The sequence below is a fragment of the Embiotoca jacksoni genome, unplaced genomic scaffold (genome assembly GCF_022577435.1).
Source record: "Embiotoca jacksoni isolate LCO1_2020_lvr unplaced genomic scaffold, fEmbJac1.0.p SCAF_13, whole genome shotgun sequence".
Lineage (NCBI taxonomy): Eukaryota > Metazoa > Chordata > Actinopteri > Embiotocidae > Embiotoca > Embiotoca jacksoni.
In genome coordinates, this window is record NW_027185263.1 from 7,573,426 (window position 1) to 7,594,058 (window position 20,633).

Below are 20,633 nucleotides of genomic sequence, written 5' to 3' on the forward strand. Positions count from 1 at the left end.
GTCATTAAAGACTGAACTGAGAGAAAAAAAACACTCTTTCCAACCCAAGATATTAAAATATCAAAACAGGTTTGGGGTTTTAGCTCACTTCTTTGTAAGGAGTATTAAATATGCAGGCTGTATGTGTGGCTAAGTGTGTGTCTGTGAGAGACACTGCATGTGCTGCAGGTAGTGTGTATTAAACATGTACAGAGGAAACTTGAGGTTTTGTGGCGTGTATCTATGATATCTGTATGTGGACACTGCGAGTCGGCTATATGGTCACTGTGGGCTCTTCACATCGGCCTGCTGAGTTTGCTCGTCCCTTTGTCATGTCTGAGCTGCTGCTGCTATCATCAGCAGAAACACACATGCACACACACACGCACACACACACACACACACACACACACACACACACACAGACATATATGTCTGTCCTGTCCCACATTCAGACCTGAACAAATACACTTTAATCAGCGATGTATTCACAAATATATTATTACTGTAATGTCATTTTGAATAAGTTTAGATGCATCGATGTGTCTCGGTCTATTGTAGACATAAATCAGGAAATGAGATGCACATGAACACACGCGCACACACACACACACACACACACACACACACACACACACACACACACACACACACACACACACACACACACACAGACAGAGAGTCTGGACAATGTGCTGACCTCAGTAAGCCATTCCTAAATGTTTATTGTTCAGAGCAGCAAGAGGAGAGAGGAGGGTAAACGCTCAGTTATGTACCTACACAGCTGCTCCCTACTTTAATGACACAATGAGGAGCAAATACTGTAAAATACACTCATCAATTCAAACATTAAGGATAAATTACATAAATAGGTATATTAATAGTAGTAGTAGTTAAAAGGCAGAAGTTGGTGTTTAAAACATGTTTGCGTGCTTGACTAGTCAGGTACAGATCAATCGGAAGCACAAAAAGCAATGAATACACCTGGGCCGCTCTTATCTCATTACCACAATACATTCCCAGTATAATAATTATCTACTGCTATCAGAATGGGAAACTGCCAATCACAGCTCGCCTGTCGATGCCAAAGCGCTGCCAGACTTGCCAATGAGGCCAATGCCCTGTGCTAACCTTTATTGTTGATTTATTCACTTGGACTGATTTTCCAAAAATAGCAACAGCTTTTTTCATTCAATACTAAAAAGCACAAACAGGACAAATGCATAGCAGACTGGCTCAGTTTGGAAGAGCAGGTTTAAACTTTGTATCAGACTCTCATTTGAGTTTTGTTAAATCGCTACTTCTTCCTTTATGGCCTCGATGGATTGCATCACTCTTTATTATCAATAAAAGAGCCTGTTTAGATTACAAACATCATCCTGTTTTAAACACAGTGTTAATGTCATCGATCCAGTTTTTATCTAGCTGCCATTAAACCAGGAAAATTAGATTCATGTTGAAACTAATTTACAAATCATCCAGCACAAGGTGGAGAAAAACAATCAATCTAAATGATGACGTGATTGATATGATGCTCTTTTATGAATGGCGGGCGATGAGACAAACTAACTCCATACAATGATGTGATGGAGCACAAACTGTCCAGCCACAAACATCAGAGGACTACACACTAGAAACAAAAGGAAAACAACATATGAATTGAATTATTTTTTGCAGCCCCTTCAGCAACTCCACCTCCTGCTCCCATGTTAATGAGTGTGACTGGTTGAACAGACAGATATAAATAATAATTCAAAGGACACATCATTTTGACTACCTGATTAATGATTCATTAGTATTGTCTATATGCTTTATTTGGAGTTTAACAACATATGTCATCATGTAAATATTTCCCAGGGGGCCTCAATATGCCTTTTAAAGGGCTATTAACAGCTGGCAAGCATCCATTTCTCATTTATGAATCACAACATCATTTAAAACACGTTGTGAGTGACTACTGAAAAAACCTTTTGACAATCCCACATGCATCCAAAAATCTGTTCTGGCAGCTTTAATCAATCAATCAATCAATCAATTAATCAATCAATCAATCAATCAATCAATCAATCCAAACAGCAACCTAAAGAATTTTAGCACTGAACTGCATTTTCATGTAGCCGATATGATAATGGTTCCACAAACTGCTGTAGAAAACCAGCCTGCTTTTTTTCCCTTTAACATATAGATTCACCACATAGGCGTACGTAACGCCGTATAGCCGCATGCCCTCTTTGTGTTTTCATGAATCACTGTGTGTCTGTGTGTTAACCCCTCTGTGGATCACACAACAAAACAATGGAGTCCAAAGTAAAGTGCTGACATGAGTCCAGGCATGCCTACCCCCCGGCTCCCCGGCCCCCCGACACCCACGGGTGTATATATAGCCCCATACACACTGTTTCTGCAGACCGGTCAGTGGAACCCTGCGACACACATCTCACCAGTTTGGGTAGGTCAAACTAGTTAAAGTAGTTAACAATACAGCACAGTTTCCCAATCTATGGACATGACGCAGTACGGGCCTCTAATGCAATTTATCAACTAGAGTAGCTTGGTTACCTTTAATGCAAAAGAACTGATTCATTTTAAAACAGGAGGTTAAAAAAAAATGAAGAAAAGTAAACAGGAAGCTCCAGGTTGTCTCTTTTAGTCTGTCCACTTCAGAGTTAAGCGTGCGACACAGTAGACAGTGAGGTGCGGTTCAGACAGAAAGCTAATGCCACCCAGAGCTGTAGAAAGAACGACAAATGTGTGGTTGTTTAGATTAATCAGAGGAAGACGGTGTTTCTATTACACAGGTGTGTTTTTCAGCATCTTCTGTGTTTCCCCCGCAGGTACTGCTGTAAAAAAGAAAAAAAAACATGGCACTGACAAACCCCATGCCCATGGGCCCTTGGAAGGTAAGCTTAATCTTCACATATATGTTTTGTATTGTTTATGGGGTGAGTTAAATATTCAGCTGTATTCGCTTCCTTCTTTCATGGCTTCTTTTGTGCTTTTCAGATCACTGTGTACGACCAGGAGTTCTTCCAGGGCAGACGTATGGAGTTCACCGCCTGCTGCCAGAACATCATGGAGTGTGGGATGGAGAACATTCGCTCCCTGAAGGTCGAGTGCGGCGCGTACGTACCCAGAGAGTTTTTCCTCACTTTTGGAAATGTTACAGCTGATTTAATAAACTAGAAAGGAACAACTTTTCTTTAGATTTTGGTGGATTTAAAAAAAAAATGTGCTGATCATTTATCTCCTTGGTGTCTGACTTACAGCTGGGTGGGCTACGAGCACTCCAGCTTCATCGGCCAGCAGTTTATCCTGGAGAAGGGAGACTACCCTCGCTTTGAGGCCTACAGCGGCAGCAACTCCTACCGCATTGAGAGAATGATCTCCTTCAGGCCCATCTGCTGCGCTGTAGGTTGCACAGAACAACCCTGAGTTGACATTAGCTTCGTCTCAGCTCGTGCTAAACCTCCATTTCTCCTCCTTTGCTCAGAGCCACAAGGAGTCCCGCATGACCATCTTCGAGATGGAGAACATGACGGGTCATCAGTTTGAGCTGTGTGATGACTACCCCTCTCTGCAGGCCATGGGCTGGATGAACAAGGAGGTCGGATCCATGCACATTCAGAGTGGAGCGTAAGTTCACCGTCATGATGTTCGACATTAACTGGAGTATAGTATATACACTATATACACAATACTTCACAAGAACATCACTACTTTTACCTACGTTTACTTGATTATGGAAGTGTGTATATTTAATTAGCATGTTGTTATTCCTGCAGCTTTGTGTGCTACCAGTTCCCTGGTTACCGTGGCTACCAGTACATCATGGAGAGCGACTGTCGCGGAGGAGAGTACAAGTGTTACCGTGAGTTTGGCTCCCACTCCCAGACTCCCCAGATTCAGTCCATCAGGAGGATCCAGCACTGAGAGGGGAGCGCTCCCTTCCTACCTCTTGATCTCCTCCTCCTCCTCCTCCTCCTCCTCCTCCTCCTCTCCTTCTTCCTGCACTTCCATCCCTCCTCCTCCTCCTCCTCTCCTGCAACCTCAATCTCCCCAGCTCGGCTGCTTCGGCTAGGCATAGCAGGATCCGGGACTGGACTTCAGGTGCTCACTGGCGTCAGTTGTTCACAGCACTTTTTTTTTTTTTTTTTTTTCAAGAAAACATCTCAAATGAAAGGAAAGATGTAAGAAAGACAGAAAATAGGAATGACAGAATTGAGCGAAAAAGTTGATTCAGTGTCAAAGAGAGGCCTCACCTGCCGAGGTTGGCTTCAGAATGGTGAAAACCCCTCAAAGTTTTTGCTCTTTTTCATCTCCACCATTGATGGCATAATCTTCATCATCATCATCATCATCATCATTGTCTTCTACATCAACACAACAACCAGTCTTGCTGTTACTGTGATATCCATGACTGCCTGTTCAAGACGATGAATAAAGAGAATGAGCAAAGAAATACAGAGATTCACGATGTTTACATGAAACTCAATCACATCTGTGTTTTGTCTTTCTGTACCTGCAAATTTGACACCTCTGGAGAGCAGCAAATACCTAAAATTATAATCAACCTGAAAAACATGTATTTGTTTGGTGAAACCTTTGAGCAAATAGCCAAATTATGCAAAGAAATTCACCTCTTTAAAAACCCTTGACCTCTGTACAAATCCGCAGAACCTTATTTTAATCAATGAAACTTTCAAAGTTTCCAAAGATACCAGATGGGCTATGTGAGGATTAATTTTGGGTTAAAATGTATAAAATGGTGCACAAGATTTCTGCACTGTTTCCACAGAAACATGATGTGCAAAGTTCAAGTAGGCTAAATACGCTGTTATGAAATATGATATAAAAGAAATGTCAAAAAATATAGAATTGGGTCAAAGTTTAAAGCTGGTTAATATGAAACTTGATATGACGGGGTTATTAATCACCACACAACTCTTTTCATATGCAGTCTATGCTCACAGCAGACGAACAAACCTAAGCGCCACCTGCGGTCAAAGATCTGTTTGCTCTTCCGGTGTCAAAAACACGTGAATACAACAGACCTACCTGCATAGCTGCGCTCTAGATAACACTGAAGCGACACCAAGTGTACACATAGTGAATAAACAATTAAAGTCTTTGGCTCCTCAGCGAAGAAAAAAAATTCTGCATTAAAACTCCTACTTAAGTAAAAGTACAGAAGGTACCAGTTGCTAAAACAGAGTTGGAGTATCAAAAGTAAAAGTTTCACAGTAAATAGAAATAGTAAATAGAAAGCACTTTAGAGGGGCAAGCCTGTCCTTGTGAAACATGACAATCTGCCCTCACTGTTTTTTTAATAGCCCTACTTTACAATCCAAAGTTATTATGAGCCCATTGAATATTTTTGATGTGAAAAATAAATAGCCGATGTAAAGTGCAGTAGTCACTACTATCAGATAAAAGCAGAAGAATAAAAAGTACAACTGAGATAGGTCATTATATTCAAGTAAAGTACAAGTAGGTCTGCCTCAAAAGTAGCCTACATCGGTAAGTGGTTATTTTCCATCACTGCCATTCGTAGCTTTAAAATGATACATCAAGCAAATTCTGCTGATTATGTTTTTGTATTCTTACCCAAGTAAAAAAAAAAATGTATGTAAGATTTGCAACAGGGTGTTTTGTTTTGGTATTTCCACTACTAAAACGAAAGATGTGCCAGCACTGAGGCCTACCTGCAGGACAAAGCGTCATCATCATGGAAAATAATCTAAAACCAACAATACGCGTATTTAACCATTAAACAACGAGGCTGTTGAGGCTCTACTATCGTCTTTCACATTTTACTTCACGACAAATGGGGGTTTAGGGAGATATGCAATTGCGGCAGGAGACCGCTAGAGGCCGCTGCGGGCGAAAGGAAAAGTGCGACATTTATTTCTTCTTGACGGCTAATGATGACGTGCAACAACAAACATGGCAACCAGCAGTAACTACTGGGAAGGTAAGACGTGTTGCAGTGTCTAATTTAAAAGAGATAAGCTGTATGACAGGTACATGTTTTATTGTTATTCGCCGATTCCCGGTCTTCTACATCTAACAGGTTCCGTTCATAATGTTTACAGCCACGTGGAGGAGGTATCTCCAGCTAACTCCACGCTAACCTGTTAGCTTGTTGGTCTTTAACGTCGAAGTTGAAAAGTTTGTTTGTCAAAAGTTTGTTTTCTATCAAAAAGTGTGTAACTTTGGCTGTTTTACCCTGTGCGACCTATTTGCAGGAAAATGGACAAAAGTAAAATAAAGAAACAGCAATGAAAGTTTTATCCAAACAAACGTGTAGCAGCATTAACAATTTAGTTGTTCGTAAGAAAAGAAAAGAAAAGGATAGGATAGAAAAGGATAGAATAGAAGAATAGAATAGAATAGAATAGAATAGAAGAATAGAATAGAATAGAATAGAATAGAATAGGATAGAATAGAAGAATAGAATAGGATAGAATAGAATAGAAGAATAGAATAGGATTGAATAGAATAGAATAGAATAGAAGAATAGAATAGAATAGAATAGGATAGAATAGAATAGCATAGAATAGGATAGAATAGAAGAATAGAATAGGATAGAATAGAATAGAAGAATAGAATAGGATTGAATAGAATAGAATAGAATAGAAGAATAGAATAGAATAGAATAGGATAGAATAGAATAGCATAGAATAGGATAGAATAGAAGAATAGAATAGAATAGGATAGAATAGAAGAATAGAATAGAATAGGATAGAATAGAATAGCATAGAATAGAATAGGATAGAATAGAATAGAATAGGATTGAATAGAATAGAATAGGATAGAATAGAATAGAAGAATAGAATAGAATAGAATAGAATAGAATAGGATAGAATAGAATAGAATAGGATAGAATAGAATAGAATATAATATAATATAATATAATATAATAGAATAGAATAGAATAGCATAGAAGAATAGGATAGAATAGAATAGGATAGAATAGAATAGGATAGAATAGAATAGAATAGGATAGAATAGAATAGAATAGAATAGAATAGAATAGGATAGAATAGAATAGGATAGGATAGAATAGAATAGAATAGAATAGAATAGGATAGAAGAATAGGATAGAATAGAATAGGATAGAATAGAATAGCATAGAATAGAATAGAATAGGATAGGATAGAAGAATAGGATAGAATAGAATAGGATAGAATAGAATAGCATAGAATAGAATAGGATTGAATAGAATAGAATAGGATAGAATAGAAGAATAGAATAGAATAGGATAGAATAGCATAGAATAGAATAGGATAGAATAGAAGAATAGAATAGAATAGAATAGGATAGAATAGAAGAATAGAATAGAATAGGATAGAATAGAATAGCATAGAATAGAATAGGATAGAATAGAATAGAATAGGATTGAATAGAATAGAATAGAATAGGATAGAATAGAATAGAAGAATAGAATAGAATAGAATAGAATAGAATAGAATAGGATAGAATAGAATAGAATAGGATAGAATAGAATAGAATATAATATAATATAATATAATAGAATAGCATAGAAGAATAGGATAGAATAGAATAGGATAGAATAGAATAGGATAGAATAGAATAGAATAGAATAGAATAGAATAGAATAGGATAGAATAGGATAGAATAGAATAGAATAGAATAGAATAGAATAGAATAGGATAGGATAGAATAGAATAGGATAGGATAGAAGAATAGGATAGAATAGAATAGAATAGAATAGAATAGAATAGAATAGAATAGGATAGGATAGAAGAATAGGATAGAATAGAATAGAATAGAAAGTCTTTGCTATTGTATTGTAGTAAAATCCTATGAAATTAGAATTGCAACTTCCGGTAAGTGCCTAAGGTAACAAATAACATGATCTTATATTGAAAAATAAGTAAAATACAAAAGAAAATATAAAGTGCGGTGGTGCATCGATTGAAACAGCACATAGAATAAGATTATTGTACATATAATTACACTATTGCACGTTGATTTTTTTTTTTAATAATTGCTCTAGAAGAAAGATATTATTGGACATCAAGTGATTAATATTATTGCGGTCGATTAGGAGTCTGTGCAAGAGGCAGCAGATCAGTGTCCTCCAGGGAGGGAAGAAGGCAGCCATGATGTTTTGTGCTGTTTTATAACCCTTTGAAGAGCCTTGTTGTCAGCTGCTGAGCAGCCGGCCTCCCACACTGGGGGGGGGGGGGGGGGGGGGGGGGGGTGACCGTTTTTGAAGCTCGAAGATTTTATAGCTTCTGAAAGGTTAAAATATTAAAGACTAATGCTGAAACATGTACGTCTCCTCTACCCTGCTACGACAACGTGGCCCAGTTGGTGTAATTTCATGCCACGCTCAAATACGAACCAGCAGCATCCGCTCCATCCTGTCTGCTTCTCGTTGCTGAGTTTTCAGTCTTCATTTTCTCCACGTTAAATGTGTGTCTGTATTGTGAAACGCGTGTTTCTCTGTTTCTTCACTCAGATCTGCGTAAACAGGCCAGGCAGCTGGAGAATGAGCTGGACCTCAAGCTGGTCTCCTTCAGTAAGCTCTGCACCAGCTACAGCGGCAGCAGCAAGGACCAGAATAAAAGAGACAGCAGGTCAACAGCACCGTCCTCACCTCACTTCATACAACAGGGACGATATCTGACTCAAATGAAACCTGCAGAGATGCTTGAAATATATTTGTGCCATCGGAATCTTTGGAAGGTGCCATTATTGACACTTTTACATTTGGACTAAATAAGCAAAATTTTTGATTAATATAGTTTCTATTTTTTGTTTTATATCAATTTAATTCTTGGCTGAGTATCATGAAAGCAGTATTTGCTATTTTGAGCATCGACCGCTCAAAAATGTAGAAATCGGTGTTAAAATTTCATATTTTCCTGATTAATTGTGCTGCACTACTCTGGATACTAAACATATTTTTGTCAGACATGGATTAAGAAAAAGAAAAACTTGAACTTGAACCTAAACACTGTTTCCTTTTCCTTCTTAAAGCAGGTCTGATTCTCTCGGCTCATCTCAAGACAATATGCTCGTGGCCATGACGACTGAGCTGGAGCAGCTCTTGGCTAAAGTAAATGTCGCACACTAAGAGTCACAGTTGACGTAGTTTCAGTGTTTCCCTTCAGTGGCAGCTGATTGTCTTACCTTCTGGTTTTTTTATGCTGTTTCTTCTGCAGTTGTTCAGACTGTTAGCATTACATTGCAAGCTTATGATAATACATTTCTCTTTGATACAAAATGTATTTTATTGTAGTCTAATATTTAAAATTGCATCCTGTTTAAAGATCACCCAAGACCCATAAATACCATTGTTTCTATGGCTACTTGAGATTAATTTGATCTTTCCTTGGCAGCTTACAGCCGTCAATGACAAAATGGCTGAATACACGAACACCCCTGGAGCTTCGTCACATAACGCTGCGTTGATGCACACCTTACAGAGACACAGAGACATTTTACAGGTACATACATTAACTTTGCTTTGTTGTATTCGTGCGTTTCAGCTCCACGTGTAAGTTGTTGTTAATCTTTTCTGCAGCTTGAAAGAAGAGACATTTGTGTAATTGTAATATATTTTGGCTTTGTGAATTCCCTTTGTGTTATTATGTTTGTGTGCTGACTGTAGTTCATCATATTTTATCTTGTAGGACTACACTCACGAGTTCCACAAAACTAAAAGCAACTTCTTCAGCCTGCGAGAACGAGAGGACCTACTGGGCTCCGTTCACAGAGACATTGAGTAAGTACCATCAGACAACAATAAAAACAACAACATTGTGTAGTTTAATCTCAGCACATACAACATAATAAGAGTTGTTGATGAAAATTTAACAGGTGAGACGTTGCTTTGATATTCAGTTTGTGAATTGATAACATGACAAAACTGGGCTGTAAATAAAGATTATTTTCAGTATCAGTAAATCCAGATACTGTTTTCTTGATTGATCAAATAATATTTTAGTCTGTAAAATGTCAGAAAATAGAGAGATATGTTAATCAGATTTTGCCAGAGAGCAAGGTGTCATTTTCAAATTTAAATATTGACAGAGAATTATCATTTATCTCCTGCACACTGATGGTAAAAATTTAAGTTGTTAAAGATCTCTGCCATTTGTTTCTCTGCTTTTGATGCTGCACTGATTGTCAGATTTGGTTAAAATTTCATGAGACAAGTAACTAGTGATTATTTATGATTTGTTTTATTTATTTGATTAGTTTTGTACACTTTTAAATGTGGGAAAATGTGCAATGCCCATTATAAGTTCACAGAACACAAGCTTGTATATTCATATTGCTGTTTTTTGAACAAACTGCCAGTCAAAAATGAAAAGAAATTATTATAAAAAATATTTACATTGAGAAGCTGGAAGCCGAAGAAGTTGTTTAAAAAAAAAAAAAAAAAAAAATCTTTTATGGGGGATTCTAAGTTATTGCATTGATTTTGACGATTTCTTAGTTTCAATATGTCTCTTGTAAGTCCCTAAACTTTATAGGAACGCAGCACTAAATCACTGGAGTGCTCTAATCCTGTGTCATCGCTGCACTGTCAGCCTTTCCCTCCTGAATTCCTTCCATCCCTGTTTTTTCCCCCACACACCATTTCTTGTGTTTTCATCTTTCCTTCCTTCCCTTTCTCTTCCTTCCTGCTCTGTACATTTTTGCTGGTTATTATTAACCAGCAGGAGGCGGAAATGTCCAGTTTGTGTGTGAATCCCCACACGCTTTAATACTTTCCATTCCCTCTATCATATTTCCTCCTCTAATAAGAGACACCTCCTCGTATTAGCTGGCCTCCCTCCCTCTTTGTGTCTATATATCTCTCTCTTTCTCTGGGGATATCTTTCCTAAGTGCCTTCTACAGTAAATCAAACCACAAGGCTTTCATTCAGCCAAAGCTGGGGGAGAGTGGTTACATCTGGGCTCCCTGATATAGAGAAATGCTTCTTCAGGGGTGGAGATGGAGAGCAAGACGGTCAAGATAGAGGAAGGGAGGGGGGGGGAGTCGTTGTCCTCATCTGAAGTTCACCTTTGATGAAAACTATGAGAGTCAATTGGAATTATTTCCATAGACATGAGAGGTGTGGAGAAACAACGAGACAATGAGGGATAATGGATGATGAATTGAATTGATGATCAGTCCACATTGGGAGGAGGAGGAGGGAGGGGCGGGGGGAGGAGGTAAATAAGTGATGGACGACGGCACTTTGGGTTAAGCAGAGCTAATCACTTAAAAGCCTTCAAGCAGGAAGTTCATAATCAGCATCTGGGCTTCAGTTCACAAGAGGGAGTAAAACACCAGTTTCAGACTGAAGCAGCGACGGGCGATAGGCCTGTTTTTGATGGTGTCTTCTCGCTATGATGCTGACATGTATGTTTTTTTAACACCATGTCTAGACTATTGGATGGATTGCAATGAAATGAGCTACACACATTCATGTTCCCTTCAGGTTTCCATTGTAATAACTTTGGTCATCTTTTACATCTCCGCCTCTTCATCGGGTCAAAATCTCTTGCCCAACAAACAACATCAACATCAACATCAGCCTCCACCGTTCTTTGTGTTCAGTGTTAATTGGCAAATGTCAGTATGCTAAAATAAGATGGTGACTATGGTAAACATTGCCATTGTGAGCCTTTGCCTACTGGTTGTGTCGTGTCATGTGGTAACGACTGGTCTGTTGTTGACGGTTGCATGTCAAACCTCTGAATCTCCCGCACCACATTTCCTGTCCTTCCTGCCCGGATCTGTACAGTCTCTATTAAAATATAGGTGGAAAAAAAAAAAGGAATAACACTGTTTTTGTTTTTACATTTTCTCTATCCTGTCCAATTCTCCTTCTTTTCATGTTTCCCACTCTTTGTTTTGTTTTTTTTTCTTTGCTCAGGTCCTACAAGAGCAGCTCGGGGGTGAATAACAGAAGGACCGAGCTCTTCCTGAAGGAACATGAACATCTCAGAAAGTAAGACCTTTCTTTAGAAACACCAGAACAGAACTGCAGGAAATTATTACGCGCTTGCACAAAAAAGCCAACAACTTTGTCCCTGTTTACGATACAGTGGACTTAACTTTGAGTGTGACAATTTTGCTCCGTGACGTGTTCACTGTAATTCTCATAATGAAATGGAAAAAAAAAATGAGCATCCATTAGTTCAGATACAGCCTAAAAGGAGTTAATGCTATTATTCTGCAGTCTGTTCTGTTCCCAGACACGGACTAAGTGGGTATTGTGGTGTGAAACGCAACAGGTAGCCTGTATGTGCTTTTCCTTGTTTGTGGTTACGTGTACATGCATGTCATTAGCTTTCTAGACATGTTGGTACTCACACTACCTCGTGGGTGATCATGTATTTCTGGAACATTTTCACACGACAAACAGAAGAATGTTACCAAAGAAAATAAAAGAGTAGAAGTAAATTAGGACACGTGTGGACGAAAAGGTTTCATAGTGAGTTACAGCAGCTCGTGTTGTCAGTGCGTCGTGGAACAACGTAGCTGCTGAGTCATCAACATGAAAAGAGGAAAAAAGAAGAGAACAAAATAATACTGATACTTTAATAGTGGGTATCTGACGACACCGAGCCCAGTTCTGTATTTATATCCATCTACATGATGAAAGTGTGTGTCTGACCGTCTGAAGGGGAAACGTAAGACTTGGTGTCGCGGCGCTGCATCAGCTCATGGTAAATGTAAGATTATGTTCGCATGTGGCAATGAAGGGGTGATACAGCCACCGAGCAGTTTCCCCTCCCGGGACATCCACTGTTAAACAAGCACATTGTACATTTTCTCGTAATTTTTTCTGTTGATGGAGCAAAGTGCCATTACAGAGACTCGGGGAGGCTCATCCGGACTTGAACTCACTCTCATGTTTCTTTATTCACTCACTTAAAGTTACATTTGTCCACGTTGATTTTTCTCAACATTGTGCTAAAATCCAACCAATTTTAAAACACTGTGGGGTTTGTAGCGTTGCTTTGTTCTGTACAGTTTCCACAAAATCAGCTGGATTTATGACTGTCCTCTCGATTTACTTCCTTTTAACAGAAATGTGATGTTGTCGCAGCAAAAATAACCAAAAGTAGACCATGAATTACAAACAACACCAAAATATTATCCGAGTATGTATTTATTTACACAAATTGAACATTAGAACTGTATGTGGAAATATACTGGGGTATTTACAACATTAGAAAGGTTTTCTAAGTCCTGCTTTAAGGCATACCCAACACATATTGCGAATCTCATTAATCATTTATCAACATGCTAAATGAGGCACGTGTTTAAATTCTTTACCAGCACGCATGATTTTGTTTTCATTGACTTTTACATAGAAAAATGTAAAGACTTTATCACAGATCTGAACACAAGTGACGGCATCTCTCTGTACCTCTAATGTAAGGTCTAATTTTTCATCCATGGCTGTGGCTTCTGATTTGTTAGACTCAATCTTAAATCTGAGTTAATTGACACAATATTTTCGAATTCTATTTTTATATTTAAGTGATGTTTTACAGCAGACATTAATGTTCATTTGTCTTTTAACACTTAAAAAGTAGTACAGTTAAAAAAAAAATAATCAGCCAGATGCTTAATATGAATCACTTTTACTTTCAGAATTAGTGCGTCTTTTTTTTTTCTTTTTTTTTTAACTTAAACCACAAAACAAGCACAAGTCACAAATTTGAGTTCTGACATTTAAACTTCAATTTCACTTTGAGTTTGCGGTTATGAACCAAAACATGTGAAACCACAGTGTGTCTACTGAGAACAGTTCAGGAGATTTAATCACAAATCAGAAATTCCAACCAGAATGGGAATCGTGTTTTCCTTGGTTTAAATAATCTTTTTTTTTTTTTTACACTTTAAGTGGATGATTTAGTTTTCAGACTCCATATTGAAGGTCAAGGTGTGTTTCTAACTAGTTCTTCTCTGCAGTTCAAAACTTCTCGGAGAATAAACCACATTGTTCTTGTCGTGTTTTGTGAAAGAGACATTATGTTTTTAAAAAAAAAACATAAAAAAAAGACAGAACACCTCAAGTTCCATTAATGTAAAAGATTATTCACTTGAAGTATGAATTTCAGCAATATGGAAAAACTTGCATCCTTGGTTTGTTCCATGGATTTTGCTGATGTTACCCAGAGAATAATTTCCCCCCCAATATCAGCTGCGGAGCTGCAGAGATCAGTGATGGTGTCGTAAAACTCTCCAGATGATCCCACAGAACGTTACGTTTAGACGGGTTTAGATAAACATGTCGTGGAAATCCTCCCGGTCTGCAGAAGTTAAAGTTACCTTTCACATTAAACTCATTCTCAGCTCCAATCTTCCCGTCGCGACAACGGATGGAAGTGTTGTTGTTGTTGTTGTTGTCAGTGTTATCAGACCTAAAAAGATGAAGACAAATATTGAAAGAAATATTAGCCCGTTAAATCTCGTGCCGACACTCGGCAGCTGAGTCGCCTTGTTCGGGCAGTCGGCATGTAATGTTTGATTTCTGTTCTGCATTATCGCATCTGCGGCACGGCAACCGCTTAATGTGTAACGTGTAAATGTAAACAGACAGAATAATATACAAGATGGAGAGCATTCAACCAGTCTTGAAGAGTTGGAGACAGACACACGTGGAGTCTGAGACGTTGACCGGTGCCGAGAGATGGATGGAAGGAAACACGTCTGTGATTTGTGAGGACTCGTGTGATCGTCTCCGTGGTGGTTCAAAGTTCATGTCCTCATTTCAACAGAATCGAAGGAGGAGAGGGGGATGTTTGTTTAATAGAGTTTCATCAACGAATGTTTAATACTGAAACCAAGAAACCGTCCTGTATCATCTCAGCATTGACAGGTACAGAGTGATTTAGTTGATTTTAGGTCTTGTTTATGTTGATTTCAGAAAAATGGGCAAAAATTGCTGGTTTAAACTTTTTAAGTTTGAGTAGTTTCTGGTTTAGTTGGTATTCTATACCAGCAAACTGAATGTCTTTGGTTTTTGGACTCCTGGTGAGAAAAGAAAAAAAAAGAAGCAATTTGAAGACTTCACCTGACGGTCTGGGAATTTATGAAGGGCATGTTTCACTATTTTACAACAATTTCTTAACAAAATAATTGACAGATTATGTTTAAAATTGAAAAAAAAAAAGAAGTGATTTACAGTTTTAGACGTGATGAAAACTATTCAAATAATCAAAATTACACTCAACAAAAATAGAAATGCAACAATTTTGTTTTTGATCCTGTTTTTCAACGTGTTATTGTTCATCACATTGATTCAGTTTATGTCCATATGCACAGTATCTGATGTTGTGATTTATTTCATTTCGCTGAATTACCGCATCATCACTTAGAAAAAGTAAGCTTAGATGCGGCAATATGAGTATTTTGTGGCAAAACTATATCATGATTTTAAATAGAGGACTGACTATTGCTTGTAGCTTGAATGTAAGGCTTTTTGTTATCAATCACATTGATCTGTGCTCTGATTGAGAAAGAATGTTGGTTTGTTTGTTTATTTTTTTGCTTCTTTTTCTTTGGGTGTGTTTCAGTTGCACTCATATTTGGTATTTGAAGGTGAAGGAGAAGGAATTTTAAGGCCAAGAAGACTCTTTTCAGGCAGCTAATGAGAGCTGATATGTATGTGTATGTGTGTGTGTGTATATATATATAAAAGGACAGACTTATATTATACAGTATATGTTTATACAGAATATTTAGTGTTCTGTATTATAGATGTACACGGATAAAGAATTTCTAGATATTTCAGTCAGCTCTCCTGTATAGACAAAATCAAATAATTGCTTGAAGCTAAATCTATACTGCTTTATAATCTCATACTGTAGTGGGGAGAGTAGGTCCACATATAAAAGAAGTGAATAAAGAGAAGCAGAGACATGAAAAAGCGAGAGGCTGCCTCGTCTGTGGACTCTGCCTGCTCACGAAGCATCGTCAGAAATAGCAGAGGACGGCAGCAGAGAGATTGTGGGAGAGGTTGACGAATAGATGGAGGAAGTATAAAGCACCGTATTGATTTCTGGTCTCCAGTGGAGTCCGACAGGATGCTCACTGCTGCCCTTCCAGCCTCTGCTCAGTCCGGGACTGAACACTTCATTTTTCTCTCCATCAATTATCTCAGCAGCTAGTGGCAGCCGGCTGAAACCTCGTCCACGTGTGTGCAGGCTCAGTTTCTGGTCTTTCTTACATATGCCTAAAGCAAATAAGAAAGGTCACCGCCTTAAAATTCATTTACTCGCATGTTCTGGGCAGAAATAATACTAATCGACATGAATCGGCTTTCCTAAAAATCCTCCGGGATGCAGCACTTTGCCGTCTCTCGCAGGAATCGGAGGAAGCGCAGGCTTCCCCTGTGTGCTGCTGAATCATCTCGTGACTCTTAATAATTATACATTTGAAAAGGTTATTTTAGGAAGTGTACATCTTTGACTTCACTGAAGAAGGTGTTTCTGATGACTTGATCTGACTTTTGTCTTCTTTTCTTTCCGTTTCATGTTCCCAGCTCCGATAGCCTTATTGACAATGCAATAAGGTAAGCTGTACCGCTCCATTCACTCTCCTCCTCTCTGCTTTCACTTTCAGTCACTCAACATACACACACACATCATAAGCAAACACAATACCTTCAGGTCTTTTAAAGCCTCCCCACTGTCTAGCTCATCAGCTGAAACCAGCTTCAAGTGATGCTGTGAAGACAGCAAAACGGCCTCTTTTGGTGCCGCTAATCCCTCATGGTTTGTCTCCCTCCAGTATCGCCATGGCTACCAAAGAGAACATCACATTTCAGCGTGGGATGCTGAAGTCCATTCAAACCAGGGTCACAACTTTGGCCAGTATCCTTTGATCATTGAAATTACCTCTCTTCCTTCTCTCTTGTTTGTTACTTTGTCTGCAAACATATGAAAATGTCCACTTTGCGTGTTTGCACAGGTCCGTCTGAGTGGCATCCGGCCTGTGAAATGACTCCACCATTAGCCTCCATTTATTTATTTTCCAGCTTGTGTTGGGAGCTGATGTATTTTCCCTGCTGCTTTCTGTCTCTTACTTATTGCAAGGAAGGGAAGCCCGGCTTGGATTTAAATTATTCTCCTTCACCACACTTCCCCGCCCCTCAGATCGTTTCCCTGCCATCAACAGTCTCATCCAGAAAATCGATTTGCGCAAGAGGCGGGACTCTTTAATTCTAGGTGTGGTGATCGGCGTCTGCACTGTACTCCTGTTGCTCTACACGTTCCACTGATTCGCTGGTCATCTGACTGACCAGGACAAATAAACATTCATTGTTGCTCCGACCAAGTGTCGCCAAGACTTTTTTTTTACCCTCTCATATGTTTCTTCATTTACCCTCCCTAAAAACATGTCAAAAAGAGTAAAATTATTCTACTTTAAATATCACAGTCTTAATTAAAACAAACGAATTTCAACCCTCAGTTTGGAGGGTTTATTTATTTTCTGAATTATGATAACATTGCCATCTGGGAATTTTGTGTAATATAACTCGTTATAAATGCACAAAGTCGTATTTTACGGGGATTGTTCACTGTCGATGTCGTACTTTCTTAAATAAAGGTGATAAGCTCACTTTCAAGTTGGTCATGCTCATTCAAGTTTATTTCAGACATGCAGAGCTATGGCACAGTAAACCAGTCATACAGTATAAATGTATAAACATGAACATCAGAGTGCCAAGATCAGTGCATACAAGGGGGGATCAGCCCCGTTCATATCTTGCAGTATATTGTAAACATAATGAGTTTTAGAGATCCACACGCTTCAGTTCACAATCAGTTTATCATCGTTAGCACGCAAAGCAACATTGTCACATATGACTGCAGAAGGGTATTGTTGTAATAAACATACATGTGTTTTTATCGTCATGAAAACAAAGTATGAAAAAAGGTTATACGTCCGCCCAAAGCCACAAAAGTCCAGCAGTGTCGAACCGAAAGGAAAGTCAGTCCGTACTTTGTTGCAGATATTCAAAAAAGAGGACAGGCAGTGGTGACATTACAGACTAGAGGTGCACTGGAATGAAGTCTTGTTTTTATTTTTTTTTATTTACACCATGCACAAATCCTATTATGTGAGTTGTTTTTTTTTTTGTTTTTTTTTATGAAGATGATGGTGTTGTCTACTTTTGTCTTTCAGACATCCTCTTAATGATGCTGTAGGTGTTTGTTTCAACAAGCAAAATGTAGCGCCATCCAATTGTCTGTGTGTAAGGCAGGTGTGTACTTTAGTACACCACTAGTTTGGATTAGGAGTGCTGACTGACAGTCGGACCCGATGACTGAGTGCAGCCTGTGTGTTCCTTCCTGGGTCCCTGAGTTTCTGGGGTTACTGGACATGAGTGTTGCTAGAAAAAGAAGAGATACGACCTGCGCCTTGTTTCCTCCTTTTTGTTCCAAAGTCCATAGCAGACAAAACAATAAGTTGTACTTTAGAGTCTCTTCAGCTTGTTTTCAACTGAGATTTTGTGCTTTTTTTTTTCCATCTTCAAATTGACACCTCTCCTCCTCTTTCATGTGTGCAAATTCGAGATCAGGTGAAGTTCAGAGAGACTCCTTCCATCCCACAGTTCACTTCTGGGTCTCTGAGATACGGAGAGAAGAAAAATTAAGATACACCTTGTCATACTAAGACTTGAGTGTGTGTGTGTTTTTTTTATGTCTTTCCTCCATACCTATTGTAAACACTATGAAGATGATTACAGCCACACCCAGCAGCATTGCCAGAGTGCTGAGCAGCAGAGATAGACGCCCGTACTTCCTTGCTCCTTCAATGTCTCCTGTGTGGAGAACAGACCTCGACTAATAGAAAGGGAAGGAAAGGAAAGGAGGAGATCAACCCTTCATTATTTAAATGCAACATAGAAGCTATGCACCTGTAGTGCTAACAACTATATTTAGAAAACACCCAAAGATTTAAAGCACACAGATAATCGATATAAAGAAAGTTCAAACACATATAGCACTCACCACATTTGCATACCACAAAGCACAGATGTTGAGCGGCACGGCGGGACACAAACAGGACAGCACGGCGAGCCAGAGATAAGTCGGGGGTGCGGACCCGGGCGGCACTGGGGAGGGCACCGGACCCAGGCTGAGCCGGGACGTGGAACGGGCTGGGGGCTGTAGGTGCCCGACAGAGCCCGACTTTAGCGGGGATCTGTGTCCGTTCTGTTCCGCGTTCAGAGACCGGATGCTCCCTCTGATGTTGAGGGAGAAGGAGTCGGACGGTTTGAGATTGCTCTGCCCGGTGGGCTCGGTGGTCGCGGTGCTCAGTAGCTTCTCCGTGTCCTGGAAATCTGTGGGGTTGGAAACTTCCCTCTCGCCGAGGGCGCTTTTCCCATAGGTTGCATCAGTGTTGATAGCCATCTCTGAAAGATTAGAATCTCTAAGTCGTATTATTCGTCTGTCCGCGCCGCCTTCCTATGGAGGGAGATGCTGAAGAGTCTTCCTTCAGATGCTGTCCATTGGGGGTCATCAGATTAAATATTATAAATTCAGAGAGCGTAATTCAAGGCAACCTATTTAATTAGGCAGTCTAACTCCATCCAAATTTCTTATTGATGAGCGAGATGTTATTGATGTCTGAGTTCCTCTCGCGTTTAGTTGGCGGTGAGCGTCCGGACGCACGCCTTGCCTTTTACCCCCCACCCCCCTGTATTATGGAGTGAGGTATTACCGCATCCCTTACATCTCCCCAGCACATCCCCGGTGCTTGATGCTTATTTATGCTCCAGGCGAGGCGTGTGACAATGCAAAAACAACAATTAAACCTCTTTTGAAGTGAACACGCGCGGTGCGTAAAAGCTTTCCATTTACGCGCGGGAGTAGCCGTTGGATCAGCATATCGGACTCCGCACAGGGTGTGTGAGGGAGAAAGAGAGAAGTGGAGAGGGAGTAGGGCGGATACCGAACCACAAGCCTCTCAACATATGCACGACCTGCTGACTCAGATACTCATGTAAAGTTGTATTCTGCCATATTAAAGCGTCCAACGGGAGCCTCGCTCTGTCACGCTAGGGGCCCCCTAAGTCCGCCTTTTTCTGCCTATTTACAAAAATGACACATATGAGCACATTTATTTGTGCATTGAAAATTTCTTACCACCATGTATGACTTTATCAATCACCTGCCAAATTAGTTTCTATTTACATATTACTGAGTAACCATTGGATCAGTCTCGAATCATTGAAATCATTTATTTCAGTAAAAGTAACAATATGTACACACACACACACACACACACACACACACACACACACACACACACACACACACACACCAAAATTGCCTTAGTTCTTGGTGGTTTGGATTCCACATGTTGAAGACTTTCCTTTGAGATTCTGCTCCATGTTTGCTCCCACAGTTGGAAAGAGTGGTTATCTGAGTTTCTGCCAACCAGTTTGGATATTGCCCCCTGACCTGAGAACAACCACTCACTGAATGTTTCATTGTTATTGTTGTTTATTTGTTTGATTTTCACATCACTCTCAGTAAAAAGGACTGTTGTGATGAAAATTCCAGGAAATCAGAAACACAGCCAATCTGGCACCAACTATCTCGCTGAAGGCCCAATCTGATGTTTGAAGTGAACATTAACTGAAGCTCCTGACCTG

The 20,633-nt window shown here is 39.4% G+C and overlaps 3 protein-coding genes across 5 annotated transcripts; 2 read left to right on the plus strand and 1 right to left on the minus strand.

The window, feature by feature from the left end:
- Window positions 1-2,840: 2,840 nt before the first annotated feature.
- On the plus strand, window positions 2,841-3,909 carry LOC138195913 (beta-crystallin A1-like). The gene is made up of 5 exons (XM_069145562.1): window positions 2,841-2,879; window positions 2,983-3,101; window positions 3,246-3,387; window positions 3,470-3,612; window positions 3,762-3,909. Exons 1-5 carry the CDS (start codon window positions 2,841-2,843, stop codon window positions 3,907-3,909), a joined length of 591 nt encoding a protein of 196 aa, XP_069001663.1.
- Window positions 3,910-5,900: 1,991 nt separating this feature from the next.
- Window positions 5,901-17,594, plus strand: LOC138196269 (Golgi SNAP receptor complex member 1-like). 3 transcript variants are annotated; one of them, XM_069146156.1, is made up of 9 exons: window positions 5,901-5,950; window positions 8,468-8,585; window positions 8,989-9,067; window positions 9,351-9,458; window positions 9,645-9,736; window positions 11,883-11,957; window positions 16,509-16,538; window positions 16,757-16,839; window positions 17,122-17,594. In XM_069146156.1, exons 1-9 carry the CDS (start codon window positions 5,923-5,925, stop codon window positions 17,244-17,246), a joined length of 738 nt encoding a protein of 245 aa, XP_069002257.1. In that variant the 5' UTR covers window positions 5,901-5,922; the 3' UTR covers window positions 17,247-17,594. The 3 variants fall into 3 exon arrangements, with proteins under 3 accessions (XP_069002257.1, XP_069002258.1, XP_069002259.1); XM_069146157.1 differs by having other exon boundaries at window positions 8,992-9,067; XM_069146158.1 differs by lacking the exons at window positions 5,901-5,950; window positions 8,468-8,585 and adding an exon at window positions 8,675-8,694.
- Window positions 17,595-19,815, minus strand: LOC138196270 (trafficking regulator of GLUT4 1-like). The gene is made up of 3 exons (XM_069146160.1): window positions 18,985-19,815; window positions 18,690-18,816; window positions 17,595-18,599 (listed from the first exon to the last, which is right to left on the minus strand). Exons 1-3 carry the CDS (start codon window positions 19,384-19,386, stop codon window positions 18,586-18,588), a joined length of 543 nt encoding a protein of 180 aa, XP_069002261.1. The 5' UTR covers window positions 19,387-19,815; the 3' UTR covers window positions 17,595-18,585.
- Between the last annotated feature and the right edge of the window lie 818 nt (window positions 19,816-20,633).

Excerpts from the sequence above, each read along its gene's own strand:
- LOC138195913 (XM_069145562.1), top strand. The coding sequence starts at position 2,841 with ATGGCACTGACAAACCCCATGCCCATGGGCCCTTGGAAG. Across the intron at positions 3,102-3,245 it reads CTGAAGGTCGAGTGCGGCGC|CTGGGTGGGCTACGAGCACT; the intron begins GTACGTACCCAG and ends TCTGACTTACAG. Across the intron at positions 3,388-3,469 it reads TCAGGCCCATCTGCTGCGCT|AGCCACAAGGAGTCCCGCAT; the intron begins GTAGGTTGCACA and ends TCCTTTGCTCAG.
- LOC138196269 (XM_069146156.1), top strand. The coding sequence starts at position 5,923 with ATGGCAACCAGCAGTAACTACTGGGAAG. Across the intron at positions 9,459-9,644 it reads GACACAGAGACATTTTACAG|GACTACACTCACGAGTTCCA; the intron begins GTACATACATTA and ends TTTATCTTGTAG. Across the intron at positions 16,840-17,121 it reads CAGGGTCACAACTTTGGCCA|ATCGTTTCCCTGCCATCAAC; the intron begins GTATCCTTTGAT and ends CCCGCCCCTCAG.
- LOC138196270 (XM_069146160.1), bottom strand. The coding sequence starts at position 19,386 with ATGGCTATCAACACTGATGCAACCTATGGGAAAAGCGCCCTCGGCGAG. Across the intron at positions 18,817-18,984 it reads CTTTGTGGTATGCAAATGTG|TCGAGGTCTGTTCTCCACAC; the intron begins GTGAGTGCTATA and ends CCTTTCTATTAG.